At 44.9% G+C, this 18,262-nt stretch overlaps 1 protein-coding gene across 1 annotated transcript in view; it reads left to right on the forward strand.

Annotated features, from left to right (window-relative positions):
- ADARB1 (adenosine deaminase RNA specific B1) overlaps positions 1-18,262 on the forward strand; it is a 169,724-nt gene that overhangs the window by 131,974 nt on the left and 19,488 nt on the right. Inside the window, exon 8 of the mRNA XM_065413578.1 lies at positions 4,729-4,910. Coding sequence (XP_065269650.1) covers positions 4,729-4,910 — 182 coding nt within the window. The remainder of the gene's footprint in view (positions 1-4,728; positions 4,911-18,262) is intronic.

Consider the following 18,262-nt stretch of genomic DNA (forward strand, 5'->3'; position numbering starts at 1 on the left):
TAACATTGGTGATACAACAGCAGTTGTATATGTTTGTGTATATATATTAACGGCTTGTCTGATCGAATCCTTGAAACAACTGCATTGACAGCAACAGTCAGCTGGTAGGAGTTTAATTATATATTAACTGACATAGAGATTTGTACTGGAAACTGTTGTCCTTTGGGCTGAGAAAATGGCTGACACATAGAAGGGTCTCTTCAAAGGAGGTGAGATGGGCACTCTGTAGCAGGAAAGAGCCAGCACTCTGTTTTGCACACCCTGAACATGAGACTGATTTCCAGAGGGTATGGAGGGATCTCAGAAGCAGGACAAATATGAACCCTGTGGCCACACTGTCGCTAGTCCAGCTGGAAAACTCAGTCCAGAGAGGAGAAGGGGACATGAGGCACCTGAACTACAACTCTCATAAGCTTCTGCGGCAGCATTTCTAAATCACTGTATTTCAATTTTAGATGAAATTTTTCAGGTGTTTGAGGGTTTTTTGATGGAACATCATAATTTTCCATAGCAAGAAGACTTTTTTTAAAAAAAAATTTCATTGAGCCAAAAAAACAAATTTTCTATCAGTAAAAAAAAAAAAAAAGAAAGGGGAGATGGAGAGAGAGTGAGAGAAAATTTGGATGGAAAATTTTCAACCAGCCCTACTTGGCAGTAAAGCTGATAACAAAGATAAAAGCTGTATTACAGGTTATGCAATTCCTTCTTCATAAAATAAACAGTGATTATGGAACTTTATTAAATCAGATAATAATAAAGAGGTAAGTCATATGACAGACCAGAACTAATTTGTACTCTCAGTCTAAAATCTAATCTTGCATCTCCTTGTTCAGTTGAGTAGCCCAGTTGCAATCAGTGGGACTACTTGCATGAGTAGGAATTGCAGATTCAGCCTTCTGTAGTTCTAAAAGCTAACTTTAAAGCTTGAATCATACAAGCAAATCACCTTAATCTTTGCCTTGTGCTTGCAAACTCCTAATTGTTGGATCTATTCAGTAGCCAGATTTCTAAATAAAATGGCATCACTTATGTGTATTTTTTCTAAGAGAAGCAGCAGCAGCTAATAAACATAGTAATGAGAACAATGGTAAACTCTTAACCAGAGTAAAAAGAACAGGAGTACTTGTGGCACCTTAGAGACTAACAAATTCATTAGAGCATAAGCTTTCGTGGGCTACAGCCCACTTCTTCGGATGCATATAGAATGGAACATATATTGAGGAGATATATATATATACACACACATACAGAGAGCATGAACAGGTGGGAGTTGTCTTACCAACTCTGAGAGGCCAATTAAGTAAGAGAAAAAATTTTTTTGCACTTAAGTATTTTCCTAGACCAGGGCCTCAGTCCTTATTCTCTCTGTTAAGGGTGAGAGAGGATTGAGGGACAGAGGTAGCCATGTGTTTCTGACTTGGCTCTCTGGCCACTAAGAACTGAACTAAGATCACCAATTTATTCCACATAGGCTTTGTGGACTTTTGCTCAGAACTAAGCTGAAATGAATTTGAACTGATGACCTAGTGGTGAAATACTTATTTATCATTACCAATTTCATGAGCCATCCAGTCCCCCTAAATATAGCACTGTGCACTTGGGCCAGACCTTGTGTCTTCCATACTGCAATGTGTAACATTGAAAAGGTAATCAATAATTGTAAACCTATTATTATAAACCTATTCTTAAGCCACGTGGGAGAGGGGTAGGTTTGTGTTTGGTTTGTAAATCAGGTGCAAGGCCACTTACATTTTTAAGGCCCAGCTTGACAAAGCCTGGCTGGGATGATTTAGTTGCGGATTGATCCTGATTTGAGCAGGGGATTGGACTAGATGACCTCCTGAAGTCCCTTCCAACCCTGATATTCTATGATACATTTGGTTTGGAGGCAGCCACTTTCTCAATATTTTATACACTGATTTGAAGAGAGCACTTTTTATAGACCCCGTAATACTACAGGGACATGATGCATCCTGTGACATTACTAAACTTCTCTGTGGCTAAATTTTGCTCTCCCACCTTTGTAACCTCATTGTTTGCAGTGAAGATGAATGGATGTAGATGAGGGGAGAGTTTTGGCCTGTTAACTTCAAAATTTGTGGAGGTTGCACAACAACCTACTGGGCCCTAAATGTATATGTCCATGAAACATGTTTCATGGTGACAGCTGCATTCCTACAGCTACGGAGTTTAAAATCAGAGGGAGAATCCACATGGCATTGCAATGAGGAGAAGATGTTTGTGACCCTTTTAAAAAATAGTACTACAGTATATTTAAAAAATGAGAAAATGTTAATACGTGATGTCATGTTTGTGTTAATGAGAGTGGAAACAAAGAGTATTAACTTCAAAAGCAAGTATAATGTGGAAATCAACTGTAAAAACTTTCCTGCCATTGTGTCTTTGTTATGACCTACAGTATATCCATTCAAGTCCCATGTTTTTCTCACATACAAATAGCCAGGCATGCCTGAATCATAGTAAATTGCTCAACCATTTTGCAGTATTGAAAAATATCCACAAGTGATTCTGATGGGACTAGTATGATCATTTTTAGTTGTGATCTAAATCAAATTTGAATTTAGTTTTCTAGGAGCAAACACATTTAGTTTTGCTTTAATCAATATACTTTTTAAACCAGCACAGATGTTAGTTTTCATCTTCTACACTGGGTACGGTCACCGAATTGTGTAGTTGAAAAACTAGAGATACTTAACACAGGCAGTGAGAAAGGAGGCAGGGGGAAGGTTTTGGTTAGGGTCACATTATGCATTCTGGTCTTCCTGGTGGTGGTTTTGAAATCTAAATGTAATAGGCTGGGCTTGAGGAAACTGTTCTTAATTTGAGTGCACATAGATTACAGGTGCAATTATAAGCCCAACATTTACATTGTTTGTTTGCCCTTGAATTCATTTCAGTTTTGTATTAAATAGTGCTACATCTGTATTTGCAGTAGTCCATATACTTCCTTGTACTTGGTATAAGTAATACTGCAAATATTGAGGCAACATCTTGGCAATTGGAAAATTGGTAAGGAGAACCATTATGAGGTATTTGGTCAACTAAATATCTGCTTGTGCCAGCAAAATTCTAATTCTGGTAAAGTCTGGAAATGTTCTCAGTGGGTCTAATTCTAAAATTGTGACTGACTTCTCACATATAAAGATGATCATTAATGTAGTCTTTTATATATAATGTGTATGTAAAGTGTTATTCTGTTGTAAACCTTGTTTAGCTTTAAAACTAATGAAATAGATTTGAAATAATTTTCTCACAACTCCTTTATTTTTATTTGCCAATATTTTGCTGGCAAATAGAATGTCAATATAATATAAAATATGCCTTAATCTTTCCCTTACACGTTTTGCATTACTGCAAAATGCTACTTGCTCTCCCAGTAACCTGGGACAAACATTTTTAATGACAGGTGAGTAAACTGGTATATGGTGTTTTCATTTTCATCCTCATTATAGTAAGGATATGCAATTAGATTGTTGCCTTGAGCTTTTTTAGTAATTTTACAAGGCTCTTACACAGTCTGATAAGTTTATTATTTCTTTGACGCTTTTTAGCAATGTGTTCAGTTGGGTCCTGTAATCTCTGGCCTGTGCTGAGAATGTGGTGGAGCTGTGCCATCCCAGCAGGAGCTCACAGAAGTACTGTGCTTCAAGTGTGTGCTTCCCTCTGCTGCCCCAACTGTTCCCGTTGCTAAGGATGGCTAGCACCACAAGCCCTGTGCTCAGATGAGCAGAAGAACTGCAATTGTAGCTAGTTCCTTTGCAAGGGCACCAGAGGAAACCTGATTGAACCTCCCCTGCTTCTTCATCCACTCGGAGGCTGTTACGGTTAAATTTGATACATTAATTTTGCAGAAGTATTCTGCAGGTGAACTGCAAGACAGAGACTGATTCAAATACCCCAGAATGGGGATTGAGGTTTTTTAAAGTCTTTTAGATGCTTGGCAGTCATCTAAATCCTGATGCTTTTCAACATGGGTGTAAAAGGTAGTTTACTCCTGCACATATTGGTTCCATACCAACCTGACCAATGCAGGTCAAGTCTTCCACAGTCAAAATCTGTGAAGCTGCTGAAAGGGGCAAATAATGTATGCATATGAGCTCCTAGGTTAGAGAATCCCTGTGCAGAGCCCATAGACACTGCCGCAGCTGTGGAGTTGCAGTTATCCGTTCAAAGCAGCAATAGGGGAAAGGCGACTTGTGGGTGAAGGGGACAGAATTGTCTCTTATGGGGAGGAGGAGAATCTTTGGGAAGTGTCCTGTCTCTCCTGCATGCCGACCCTGGGAAAGGGGACTTCCCCACTGACGGATCTGTTTTGAAGACATCAGTGCTCACTTCAAGCTAAAGAGCTCTCATCCTGTCCTGTGTGACTGACGTTCACTCAGCTGGATAGATCTCATCCCTCTCTCTACACTAGGATGTTTGGAGAGGCCCCACTAGCTGTGGCAGTGGGGAACCAGAGTCATGGACTCTGCCTATGAAATGCCTTGGCTGCCATATCGCAGATTTGCAGCACCTGGTGATGTTCAGGATTCCAATATGATGTAAAGCTATGCTATGGAACTCTGGCTGGGTACACAGCTACAACAAAGTCAGGCTCTGGGCAATACGGGAGACTGAAAGTCTAATCCACTGAGATTGTCTCCTTTTGTTTCTAGTAGAGGTTACTTGTTCCGTTAAAAAGAAAGTGTTTTTTTTCCTTCCCCTTAGGTGGAACGTGTTGGGTATTCAAGGATCCTTACTTAGCCTCTTTGTGGAGCCAATTTACTTCTCTAGCATCATCTTGGGGAGTTTATATCATGGGGACCATCTATCCAGAGCAGTATACCAGCGGATAGCAGAGATAGAAGATCTACCACCTCTGTATACGCTCAACAGACCTTTACTTAGTGGCAAGTATCTAATGGAGAAGGCTGTACGGTAACTGAATCGGTTCCAACAGTAACATAATTTTGCAATTCTCAAACCTTTGCAAATTATGTACTGTGAGCAAATTGTTTTGTGACTACAGCAAGGAAGTTATGACCCAAACCTGAAATTAAGCTATAACCAGCTAGACTTACTATTACAGGACCCTCTTTGTGTGTTACAAGACCCTAACAGGAGTTTCTGTGAACTCTTCTATATGAGCCATTTCATGTGGCTGTATTTATCTGCTATTTTAAGAATGCAGGTGCCCCACCAATATATTAGAAAAGATGAAAGCCTGGGTTTGGTGAAATCTCTCTTCCTTTCCCACCTAAGAATAGTGTGAGGTTTCAGTGTTACTGCTCTTGCCATTGGAGTTATTTGTTGAGCCATCTCCATCATGTTAGCAGTGTGCCAAGATACACAAACATTTGTTTCTCAATTCCTAGATCAATAATCAACTCAAAATGGACAGAGAAAACGTCCCAGCTGCCATTGGTTGCATTTTCTTCCTGTCATCAAGCTCTGCTGGATGCAGCATATGTTTTAGTTAGCATGGCGCTCCACTTGCCTGCATGGCCCAACTACCATAATAATATCACTTCCACCTCATAGCTTGGTGCACAGATGCTGCATTTGGAGCCCAACAGCGCATCCCTTAGGATTACCTTTAAATAGATTCTCATATTTCTGCTCAGCAGATCTGGTTCATAATCTCCAGCTACCGTAATTAGCTAATGTTGCAGTTGTTTGTTCCAGATATTGTTTAAGCCCTTGAATATTGTTTTTTATTTAGAATGTTGTTAAGTAGGATTAAGTGGAATGGCAGCATTTGAATTCTACATTCATCTCTATTTAAAAGGAAACTGTTAAGGTATTTTTTTAACCCTTTTAAAAATTAAGGTCTCTATTAGTTACAATAATGCCATGACAAGTTTAAAAGTGAAATGTTTCCCTCACAAAATGGGTGTTTCCCCAGTGCTAGTCACACTGCTTTGTTTTATAGCACTTGGTTTCCAGCATGTGTTTGTTTATTTTTCAGAAAAAGCATAATTTTTAAAGCATGTTTAACAAATTACATGAATTTTGCATACAGGCATAGGGGATGGGAACAGGTACATCAAATTAACCACTATCCATTTGGCTATAATGAAAGTTCGTTAATAAGGGTCACACAGCTTAGGATACAGTAGAACGGGGCGAGCAAACTTTTTGGCCTGAGGGCCGCATCAGGTTTCATAAATTGCATGGAGGGCCGGTTAGGGGAGGGGGTCGTGGCCCGGGCCCCCACCTCCTATCTGCCCCCCCAGGGACTCCTGCCCCATCTACACACCCCTGCTCCCTGTCCCCTGACCACCCCTGGACTCCCGCTGCCCCATCCAACCCCTCCTCTCATTCCTGATGGCCCCCCCCCCGGACCCCTGCCCCATCCAACCACCCTTTCTCCCTGTCCCCTGACTGCCCCCTGCCGCCCCATCCAACCCCCCCTCCTTCCTGACTGCCCCCCGGAATCCCTGCCCCCATTCAACCCCCTGTTCTCCCCCCAACCGCCCCGACCCCTATCCACACCCCTGCTCCCTGACCACCACCCCGAACTCCCCTGCCCTCTATCCAACACCCCCCACCGCTCCATGCCCCCTTACCGCGCTGCCTGGAGCACTGGTGGCTGGCGGTACTACAGCCGTGCCGCCCGGCTGGAGTCAGGCCACGCCGCCGCCACTGCACAGCACAGAGCACCGCGTCAGGCCGGGCTCTGCAGCTGCACTGCCCCAGGAGCTCACAGCCCCATCACCCAGAGCATTGCACCGGTGGCGCTGATGCTGTGGGGGGACAGCAGGGGAGGGGCTGGGGGCGAGCCTCCCGGGCCAGGAGCTCGGGAGCCAGGCAGGATGGTCCCGCGGGCTGGAGTTTGCCCATCTCTGCAGTAGAATGTGAAATGATGGACTTGCCAAAAACATTAGTATGTAATAATAACTAGTCGTTACAGCACACTAAATCCTACACAGTCAATTGTTTTGACCATAATAACTGACAATTATAGTTGCTGCCTGATTTCATGTATGCTTTTCTGATTCCATATTTAGATTGTAAATTCTTTGAGATGGAATGCTTGTTGTCATATTCTCTGTAGAGTACTTAGTGCATTTTCAGCTCTGTAAATTCCAGCTGAAGGATTTTAAGGGCAATCTTCATGTATCTGACATAGAACTATTTTATCTGTTTTAAGACTCCTATCAGAACTTTATCATTATTATTCATAGATAGAAGTCTGAAATCTTCTGGGCTGTTTGAACAGCATTTTCAGAGAAATACCTTTCAGACTGGATGTGAAACCACAAAAAGAAAATGAGTTAGATTAAATAGATTCATGGATTTTCCTTTGTTTGGGGCAGCAGTAGTGTTCAGAGCCCAGCACAGTTGGATTCAGATGGTGTATCTGTTTAGTCACAGATCCACTGGCCAGTCCACACCTCTCCTAATAACCTCCTCTCTGGAGGTGCAGATGAAGCCACATAGGGCTGTGCAAACCTAGGCCCCCCCAATCCTGCCTCCCCCTGCTCAGTTGGGTGAAGGTTTCAGTTGTATTTTGAATAGCTAGAATATAGTGGTTTATTTCAGAGGCAAAATGATCTCTTTAGTGATAGTGTTTTCTCTCCTCACTCACGCTCTGGCCTGCCTTTCTGGTAAACACAATTTGTATTTAGTCTCACTTAATGCCAGCAGGGATAGCTGGAGAACACTGGAATCAAACTGAGTTGCATTGTCCGCTCTTCCATTAGAAATCAGCATTGTTGTCAAAAATAAAGATCTTTCTTTATCCATAGGCACCTGCTGTGAAAATGTAGTGAGCAGAAAGGTTAAACCTGAATGTACTGTCTCGGGTGCCTTTCCTTCAGTTGGTAGGAACAAGAGGCCCATGCAGTGGCTACTCTGTCCACCACTAAGACCCCTACAATCCTGACTTCAGACCCCAGCCTTTCAGGATGGAGGAGACGCCTGCAGAGCTATAGCACAGCAATCCCAGAGACTCAGCATCCAAAACCAGAGAGCAGTCAGGTTGGCTCTTCAGGTCTTCCAGTATCATCGGAGAAAGAAGCACATTGTGGTTCAGACAACATGACCATTGTGTATATATAAATCAACAAGCAGGCACAAGAAGCTCAGATCTAAATAGTAAATCAGCAGAGTCTCTTGTGGGCAGAAGCTCGCTTAGCCTCCATGAAGGCAATCAACATAAAAGAGACACTGAGCATGACAGTGGACTGACTAAGCTATCAGCAAATAGACAAATTGGAATGGCCCCTGAACCCAGCTACCTCAGGTGGACCTGTTTGCATCCAGACAAAACGTGAAGGTCAGGCACTTCTTCACTAGGGAGCACAACCACTGGCAATAGAAATTTGAGTGACTGTTCACATGATTCCATTCTTGATGTGCATGTGCTCCATGGTCTTTTGCCAGAAGCCTCCATAGGGGCTACACTTGCAACCTAGGTGCCCTCGCACCGGCCCCCGACCCCCAACTGAGATCATAAATGAAGGAGTAGTCCCAACCATCCCTCAGTTCCTTCTTACCACACATGACTGCAAGACCGAATACTGCAGTGTTCACTTTTTCTGAGCATTGTGTTATTTTTCCTTAGCTTTGTATATAATATTTACATAGTACATATACAACTATATACTTCTTTAGTAAATAAGTTTTTTGGCCTAGGACTTCCCACTCCCCACAGTGGTACTAGCATTATGGCAGAAGTCAAATCATCAGCATTTGAGACCTGTCCCTCATTTGATTCTTCAATTAGTATTAATGATGGGCACTCCTGGTGTCTGCTGTGTCTGTGAGAACACATCCCAGAGCAATGTGCTGTCTGTTGCTCCAGCCACACTCAGAGAGCAAGGAAAGCCTGCCTGAAGCTGTTCCTCCTAAAAAGATGAATGCAAATCTCTTCAGGCACTAAAATGGGGATTCTATTCTGGGAAGCAATGAGTCTGAGAAAGACTTAGGTGTCATGATGGCTAATCATCTGAACATGAGCTCCCAGTGTGAAGCTGTGGCCAAAAGGACTAATACAATCCCTGAATGTATAAGTGGGAATCTCAAGTAGGAGTAAGGAGCTAAGTTCCCTCTAAGCTGTGAACCTGTGCAGCATCCTATTAAGCACCGTGCAAGTGCTCAGGGCTGCGGCAGGCAGAGATGCTTCTCCCCCAACCCTGGACCTGCCGCAGCCAAGGCAGAGGCACCCCTCCCCCTTCCCAAACCCAGCCCGGCCTGGACCTGCGGACAGGGAAGAGGTGCCTATCCTGCAGCCCCAACCCAGCCCAGACCTTCCATGGACGGGGAAGAAGCACCTATCCTGTGGCCCCAACCCAGCCCGGCTGGACCTGCTGCAGCGGGGAGAGGCGCCTCTCCCCCCAAGCCCAGGCGCTGCTGCGGGGAGAGCGAGCTGGGGGGAGTCCTCTCTCCCCACCGTAGCCCCAGGGAAGCCTGCACCCCAAACCCCTCATCCCCAGCCCCACTCCAGAGCCCGCAGCCGGAGCCCTCACCCCCCCACACTCCAACCCTCTGCCCCAGCCCTGAGCCACCTCCCACACTCCGAACCCCTCGGTCCCACCCCCGCCACATGAATTTTGTTATGTGCACCAATATGGAGATGATATGTCACACATCACCTCCATATTGGTGCACATAGCAAAATTCATTCCGCACATGCGTGGGAAAAATTAGAGGGAACACTGGTAAGGAAGTCGTTTTACCTCTGTATTTGGCTATTGGAATACCGTGTCCAGTTTTGTTGTTCACCGTTGAAGAAGGATGTTCATAAATTGGAGGGTGTTCAGAGAAGAGCCATGAGAATGATTAAAGGATTAGAAAACATGTTTTATAGTGGTATACTCAAGGAGCTCAATCTGTTCAGTTTAACGAAGAGAAGGTGCGATGGTTTGTACCAGGCCCTGAGGCCCCCTGCTGGTGGCCTCTTGATCCTATCACACTCCGTCTAAGAAAGGAGCAGTAGAAAAGTCCTCCAGCCCGCCTAGAATGACTGCTGGAAAAGCAGCCAATCAGAGAGGCTGCAGGGAGCAGCCAATCAGGGACCACCAAGCCCATATCAAGGGAGCTGCAGTGCAGAACAGAGGGCAGTTGCTGCCTGAAGCTGGAGAAGCATGGATGGTGTTCGTGGCTGGCTGAAGGAGCTACAGGACTACAGATAGAGCAGTTGCTGGCAGGGACATAGGGAGCAAAGAAGGAGCCCCTCGCTAGCCTCTGGGACTTGGTAGTTGTAAGCCCTAAGGTAAGGGTGAAGAAGGGGAAGTGGCCCAGAAAAACTGTGATACAACCCTGAAAGGGGAACTGAATTGTTTAGTGGCCCAGCTGGAGAGCTGGGGCCAGAAAAGCCCAGAGAGGCGAAGAGTCTCCAGGGAGGAAGCCCTGGGAACAGGGCTCCATAGCAGGGCCGAGGGACTATTGGATTGATTGTGAGGCAAGGCCAAGGAGGGCTACAGAGACATTCCAACTGAGGGGTACTGAGATAGTCCCCTGTGGGACTGTTTACCCCAGAAGGGGTTTGATTTGTATTTTGCACAGACTGTGTGACACAGCCAGAGGCTGAGTCGCCGAAGACCTACCGTAATTAGAGAGAGAGTGCGGGCACAAGCACTCAGCCAGGGGGCGCTTCTGCATTACAGAAGTTTAAAGGGTGACATGATCACAATTTATAAATGCCTGCATTGGAAACAAAAATTTGATAATGGGCTTTTCATCAGACAACGGAATAACAAGATCCAATGGCTGGAAGTTGAGGGTAGGCAAATTCCGACTGGAAGTTGTGCTCATTTTGTAGCAGTGAAGGTAATTTACCATTGGAACAAATTACTGAGAGTTGTGAAGGATTCTCCATCTCTGGCTATTTTAAAATCAAGATTGGATATTTTCCCAACAGATCTGCTCTAGTTCAAACAGGAACTAATTCCAGAAAGTCCTATGGCCTGTGTTATACAGGAGGTCAGACTAGAACCCTTGGAATCTATGGGAGGTTCTACAACCAGGACTCAGCCATTGGTTCAGTCTCTCACTGTAACTGCCCTGGGGAGTTGTGATTTCATTGCACGCTACCAGGCCACAACAACTTAGAAGCCCTGTTCATCTGCCACTACATCAGCATCGACATCTTCCAGGGGCAGAAGGAAGCACTGCTCTGAAGATGAGGCATCCCAGGCATCTGATAAGCTGAGATAAAAGGGTCATCAGATACATGACAAGTGCCCAAAGCCTGAAAAGGCCCCTTCTGGTACCCCAGTACCAATTTCCAAGTCAGCACATACAGTACTGTGTAAATCTCTGCACAGCACTGACCCTGGTACTGATCCTTCAACCCCAACACCGAGTACCTTTTGTTACCCAGAAGCCCAGCAATGAGTGACTCTGTGATGGTAGCCCTCTTTCCTTCCAACTGAGTGCAAACTGTTCTATGGTGCCTGTGACATTATCTGATTAAAATATGAGCATGTAGATCATTGTTGCTGCCACTGTTATATAATCACAACAAATCTTATGCAAAGTATGTCAAATAAGGTGTCTATGGAAAGTTATGATTTGCTGAATATGTATGCATGTATCATTTTTTGTATTTGAAGTTGAGTATTGGCTCTTTACCTGTATTTCAAATGTGTTTGCTTCTGGTAACACTTACAAGGTAAAAAGAACAGGAGTACTTATGGCACCTTAGAAACTAACGAATTTATTTGAGCATAAGCTTTCGTGGGCTACAGCCCACTTCTACCTTACAAGGTATTTAGCCAGCACATTGTGAAGGAAGTAGTCAAGTTGAATGGCCCATCAAAGAACACTTAACTCACAATGGACCATGGAAGATGCCTATCTACACTTAATGGACTTTCCTGAGGACGTTCTAACTAGAGTATGGGTAATGGCTTCTGCTATGACTAAGTGAAGCATGCATGGACACGCGACTTGCCCATGTGGCTCCAAACTCCATCTGGTTACCTGTAATTTTCCACAAACTAGAACAATGGGTTTCCCTTCACTTGGCAGAAGCTATAAAAGGCCCTGGAAACATCTCCATTTGGCCTCCTTCCTGCTCAAACCTCTGGACTATGATGAAATTGTACTAATGGGAACATTCTAACAAGGGACTGAGGACCTTCCAGTGATTTGGAAGCAACCAGAGATTTAACAAGACAGCAGTTTATTCCATCACTGCTACAAGCCTGAACCAAGAACTTTGCAATTGTTGTATGTATTTGATTTCTTTAACCAATTTTAACTCTCACCTTTCTTTGTTTTTATAAATAAACCTTTAGATATTAGATACTAAAGGATCGGCAACAGCATGATTATTGGGTAAGATCTGAGTTATATATTGACCTGGGTATGTGGTTGGTCCTTTGGGATCAGAAGAACCCCTTTTTTTTTTTTTTTTTGATGAAATTGGTTTTAAATAACCGCACATCATTAAGTCTAGTGTCTGGGTATTGAATCCAGGACTGGAATACCTAAGGAGGCTGCATTTCTGACTACTTGTTAGCCAGTGTGGTGAGACAGAAGTTTACTTTTGTTGCTGGTTTGGTACATCTCATGGAAGAATAACTAGCAGTTTTGGGGTGTGCCTGCGCTATTATTTCCCCAGCAGCTTGTCCTGAATTTGGTATTCTCAGTGGTGACCCATGGAGGCATGGTGACAGTGCCTATTACCGCGACACCAGATATCTCAGCCCTGAAACCATAAGTGGTGCTGAGTACTGTCGGTGGGCCCTATACCAGAGTCACCTCTCCTTGAGAGATGGAGAGTGATGGTATCCAAACCACTAGCTTTGGAGTCAATGATATGCCAGGTTAAAGAGGTGTATACCTGGTACTGACCTCTCCTATGCTAACCCATGGCATGGGTAGCTCATTGGGAGTCAGACGGGGATAATAGGGAGCAGTCCATGAGGGTAGTAGTTCATAAGGATCAATCTTCCTGGTACCCAACCCATGTGCCCTCCACCACAATACTGATATCTGTGACCACTGTGACCTTACTGGCTGGCCTGGGGTGTACAGCCTTTCTCCCAGAAGCCTGCAGTAAATCCACTCATGCTGACTCAATATGGGAATTCAAGATATTCCAGGACATGATGAAGTGCATGGCAGAGACCTTGGATATACCTCAGAAAGGAGTCTAAGAGAAACAACACAAACACTTGGACATTCTACACCAGGGAGACTTGCCATACCCATTAACAAAAGTCTACTGGAGTCTGCAAAAATATTTGGCATCCACTTTCATCCATCCCAGCCCTACTGAAAATTGCTGACAGAAGGTACCAAGTCTCTGCTAAGAAATGCAGCCTGTTTGGCTGCAAAGTGTATTCATCAGATGAGGGTGGCTAATACTATACCCCCTCTCAAAATATGGCTATTTAAACTGGGACACGTTGTCTCAGTTTATAGACAAGCTCTGAAAGGAATATCCAGAAGAGATAAAGTCTGTCACAGCTGAGAAACAGCTGACTGTCTGCACTTCATTATAAGCTACTCTGGACATGTATGACATTGCACCATGCACTGTGGCCACGACAAAAGCTATGAGGAGGTTGTTATGGCTCCAGTATTCAGGGATCCCCAGGAAAGTCCAAGTAACAATTAAGAACTTCCCATTTCAGAATAATGAACTTTTTTACAACTGAATGGATGAGACCCTCCACTCCTTGAAGGACTCACGTGTGACTCTGTGCTCTTTGGATCTGTATGTCCCAACCCCAAGGAGGAAGTCGTCACGCTAGCAGCTGTCCTTTAGGACAGTGCTCTCCTGTCCAGTATTTAGGGCCCTACCAAATTCACGGCCATGAAAAACGCATCACGGACTGTGAAATCTGTTCTCCCCTCATGAAATCTGGTCTTTTGTGTGCTTTTACCTTATACTGTACAGATTTCACGGGGGGAGACCAGCGTTTCTCAAATTGGGGGTCCTGACCCAAAAGGGGTCACGAGGTTATTTGAGGGGGTCGTGGTATTGCCACCCTTACTTCTGCGCTGACTTCAGAGCAGGGCGGCTGGAGAATGGCGGCTGTTGGCCGGATGCCCAGCTCTGAAGGCAGCGCCCCACTAGCAGCCGCGCAGAAGTAAGTGTGGCATCACTTGACAGAGGATGGATCACTTGATGATTATCTATTCTGTTCATTCCCTTTAGAGCACCTGGCATTGGCCACTGTCGGAAGACAGGATATTGGGCTAGATGGACCTTTGGTCTGACCCAGTATGGCCATTCTTACGTTCTATAGTTCTAATACCAGACCATGCCACCTTTACTTCTGCGCTGCTGCCTTCAGAACTGGGCAGCTAGAGAGTGGCGGCTGCTGACTGTGGGCCCAGCTCTGCAGGCAACAGAAGTAAAGGTGGCAATACCATACTATGCCATGCTTACATCTGTGCTGCTGCTGGCAATGGCTCTGCCTTCAGAGCCGGGGTCCCTGCCTGCAGCCACCACTCTCCAGCTGCCCAGCTCTGAAGACAGCACCACCACCACCAGCAGCCCAGAAGTAAGGATAGCAGTACTGCAAACCCCCCCTACAATAACCTTGCAACCCCCCCCCAACTCCTTTTTGGGTCAGGACCCCTACAATTAGGGGTCCTGACCCCTGATGGAAACAGCATCAATACTCGGCCCCAGGAGGATACAGGATGGCAATAGGGGGACTATAAGGGAAAATAGAGACAGACAGGAGTTACGGCCGCAGGGAACAGGGGATAGATTAGTAGATTGCGCTGCCCCCAGGCAAAGGCAGGTTTATGTGATTGGGGACTCCTTACTGAGGAGGTTAGACAGGCCTGTCACCAGGGCGGACCCAGAAAACAGAAGGGTGTGCTGTCTGCCGGGCGCTAAGATACGGGATGTGGACCTGCGGTTGAAAAGGATCCTAAAAGGAGCAGGTAAGAACCCCTTGATCGTCCTTCACGTAGGAACGAATGACACGGCTAGGTTCTCGCTAGAGAGAATCAAGGGAGATTATGCCAGACTGGGGAAGATGCTTAAGGAAGTCGAGGCTCAGATTATCTTCAGTGGGATTCTGCCTGTTCCTAGAGAAGGACAGCAAAGGGCAGACAGAATTGTGAGGATAAATAGCTGGCTAAGGGAGTGGTGCTATAAGGAGGGCTTTGGGATGTATGGCCACTGGGAGGCTTTCGGGGACAGACAGCTGTTCTCACGGGATGGACTTCACCTGAGTAGGGAAGGAAATAGACTTCTGGGAGGGAGGCTGGCTCATCTCATCAAAAGGGCTTTAAACTAGGAACTTGGGGGAGACGGTTGGGAGATGTCCAGTTAATCTCCACGCCAGATTCCAACACTGAAAAAAAGGGCGAAGAGATAAGCACAGATATAGGTAGGGGTAGGGAATTGGACATTAGAAGGAGGGGGCGGATGGACAGTACGGGGTCCGTACCAGATTGCATAACTAATGGGAGAAAGGATAGACAGCATACGGTAAGATGTTTATACACAAATGCGAGAAGCCTAGGTAACAAAATGGAGGAATTGGAGCTCCTGGTCCATGAAATGAGACCTGATATCGTAGGAATAACCGAAACGTGGTGGAACTGTAGTCATGACTGGAGTACAGGTATGGAAGGGTATGTGCTGTTTAGGAATGACCGGAAAAAAGGTAAAGGTGGGGGTGTGGCATTGTATGTCAATAATGAGCTAAAATGTAAAGAAATAATAAGTAATGGAATGGATAAGACGGAGTCTGTATGGGCAATAATTACACTGCGTAAAAGAACTACTAGAGCCTCCCCTGAGATACTCCTTGGGGTGTGCTATAGACCGCCGGGATCTAGCCTGGATGCGGACAGAGAACTATTTAATGTTTTTAAGGAAGTAAAAACTAATAAGAGCTGTGTAATCATGGGGGACTTTAACTTCCCAGACATAGATTGGGGAACAAATGCTAGTAACAATAATAGGGCTCAGATGTTCCTAGACGTGCTAGCAGATGAATTCCTTCATCAAGTAGTAGCTGAACCGACGAGGGGAGATGCCATTTTAGATTTGGTGCTGGCGAGTAGTGAGGACCTCGTTGAGGAAATGGTTGTAGGGGACAACCTTGGCTCGAGTGACCATGAGCTAATTCGGTTTAAACTAAATGGAAGGATTAACACAAATAAAACTCTGACTAAGGTTTACGATTTCAAAAAGGCCAACTTTAATAAATTAAGGCAACTACTTAGGGAAGTGGATTGGGCTAACATACTTAGAGAGCTAAAGGTAGATGAGGCCTGGGATTATTTCAAGCTGAAGTTGCACGAGCTGTCCGAGGCCTGTATCCCGAGAAAGGGGAAACGGTTAGTAGGCAGGAGAATTAGACCTAGCTGGATGAGCGGGCGTCTCAAAGGGGCGATTAAGAAAAAACAGAAAGCGTACAAAGAATGGAAGAGGGGAGAGATCGGCAAGGAAACCTACCTTATTGAGGTCAGAGCATGTAGGGATGCAGTGAGAAAGGCCAAAAGCCGTGTAGAGTTGGACCTCGCGAGGGGAATTAAATCCAATAGTAAGAGGTTTTATAGCCATATAAATAGGAAGAAAACAAAGAAAGAGGAAGTGGGACCGCTGAAGCATGTAGATGGAGTGGAGATTAAGGATAATCTAGGCATGGCACAATATCTAAATGAATATTTTGCGTCGGTCTTTAATAAGGCTAATGAAGGGCTTAGGAATAGAGGGAGCAGGACAGAGGGGAATAAAGGAGGGGCGATTGACATTACAGTATCAGAGGTGGAAGCCAAACTTGACCAGCTAAATGGGACTAAATCGGGCGGGCCGGATGATCTTCATCCTAGAATATTGAAGGAGCTGGCGCGAGAAATTGCAAGCCCCTTAGCGATAATTTTTAATGAATCTGTAAACTCGGGGGTGGTACCGTTGGACTGGAAAATAGCTAATGTGGTTCCTATTTTTAAGAAGGGGAAAAAAAGTGACCCGGGTAACTACAGGCCTGTTAGTTTAACTTCTGTAGTATGCAAGGTCTTGGAAAAAATTTTGAAGGAAAAAGTAGTTAAGGACCTTGAGGTGAATGGCAATTGGGACAAATTACAACATGGGTTTACGAAAGGCAGATCGTGCCAAACCAACTTGATCTCCTTCTTTGAGAAAGTAACAGACCTTCTAGATAAAGGAAATGCGGTGGATCTAATTTACCTCGATTTTAGTAAAGCGTTTGATACTGTGCCGCATGAGGAATTATTGGTTAAATTAGAAAAGATGGGGATCGATACAAAAATCCAGAGGTGGATAAAGAACTGGTTAAAGGGGAGACTGCAGCGGGTAGTACTGAAAGGTGAACTGTCGGGTTGGAGGGAGGTCACCAGTGGGGTTCCTCAAGGTTCGGTTTTGGGTCCTATTTTATTTAATCTATTCATTACTGACCTCGGAACCGAATGTAGGTGTGGGCTGATAAAGTTTGCAGATGACACAAAGTTGGGAGGTATTGCCAATTCGGAGAAGGATCGGGATATTCTGCAGGGAGACTTGGATGACCTTGTAAATTGGAGTAACAATAATAGGATGAGATGTAATAGTGAGAAGTGTAAGGTGATGCATTTAGGGATGACTAACAAGAATTTTAGTTATAAGTTAGGGACGCATAGGTTGGAAGTGACGGAGGAGGAGAAGGACCTCGGAGTCCTGGTTGATCGCAGGATGACTATGAGTCGGCAATGTGACGTGGCTGTGAAAAAAGCTAATGCGATCTTGGGATGCGTTAGGCGAGGTATTTCTAGTAGGGACAGGGAGGTGCTGCTTCCGTTATACAAGGCGCTGGTGAGACCTCATTTGGAGTACTGTGTGCAGTTCTGGTCTCCTATGTTTAAAAAGGATGAACTCAAACTGGAACGGGTACAGAGAAGGGCCACTAGGATGATCCGAGGAATGGAAAACCTTTCCTATGAAAGGAGACTCGAGGAGCTCGGTTTGTTTAGCCTAACCAAGAGAAGGCTGAGGGGGGATATGATTGCTCTCTTTAAATATATCAAAGGGATTAATACCAAGGAGGGAGAGGAATTATTTCAGCTCAGTAGTAATGTAGACACGAGAACGAATGGATATAAACTGGCCGTGGGGAAGTTTAGGCTTGAAATTAGACGAAGGTTTCTAACCGTCAGAGGGGTGAAATTTTGGAACAGCCTTCCGAGGGAAACGGTGGGGGCGAAAGACCTCTCTGGCTTCAAGATTAGGCTTGATAAGTTTATGGAGGGAATGGTTTGATGGGATAACGTGATTTTAGTCAATTAGGCATTAACGTGCCATCGCGGGTAAAATGAGGGTCCGGCTGTAGAATCT

The sequence above is a fragment of the Emys orbicularis genome, chromosome 11, assembly GCF_028017835.1.
Source record: "Emys orbicularis isolate rEmyOrb1 chromosome 11, rEmyOrb1.hap1, whole genome shotgun sequence".
Lineage (NCBI taxonomy): Eukaryota > Metazoa > Chordata > Testudines > Emydidae > Emys > Emys orbicularis.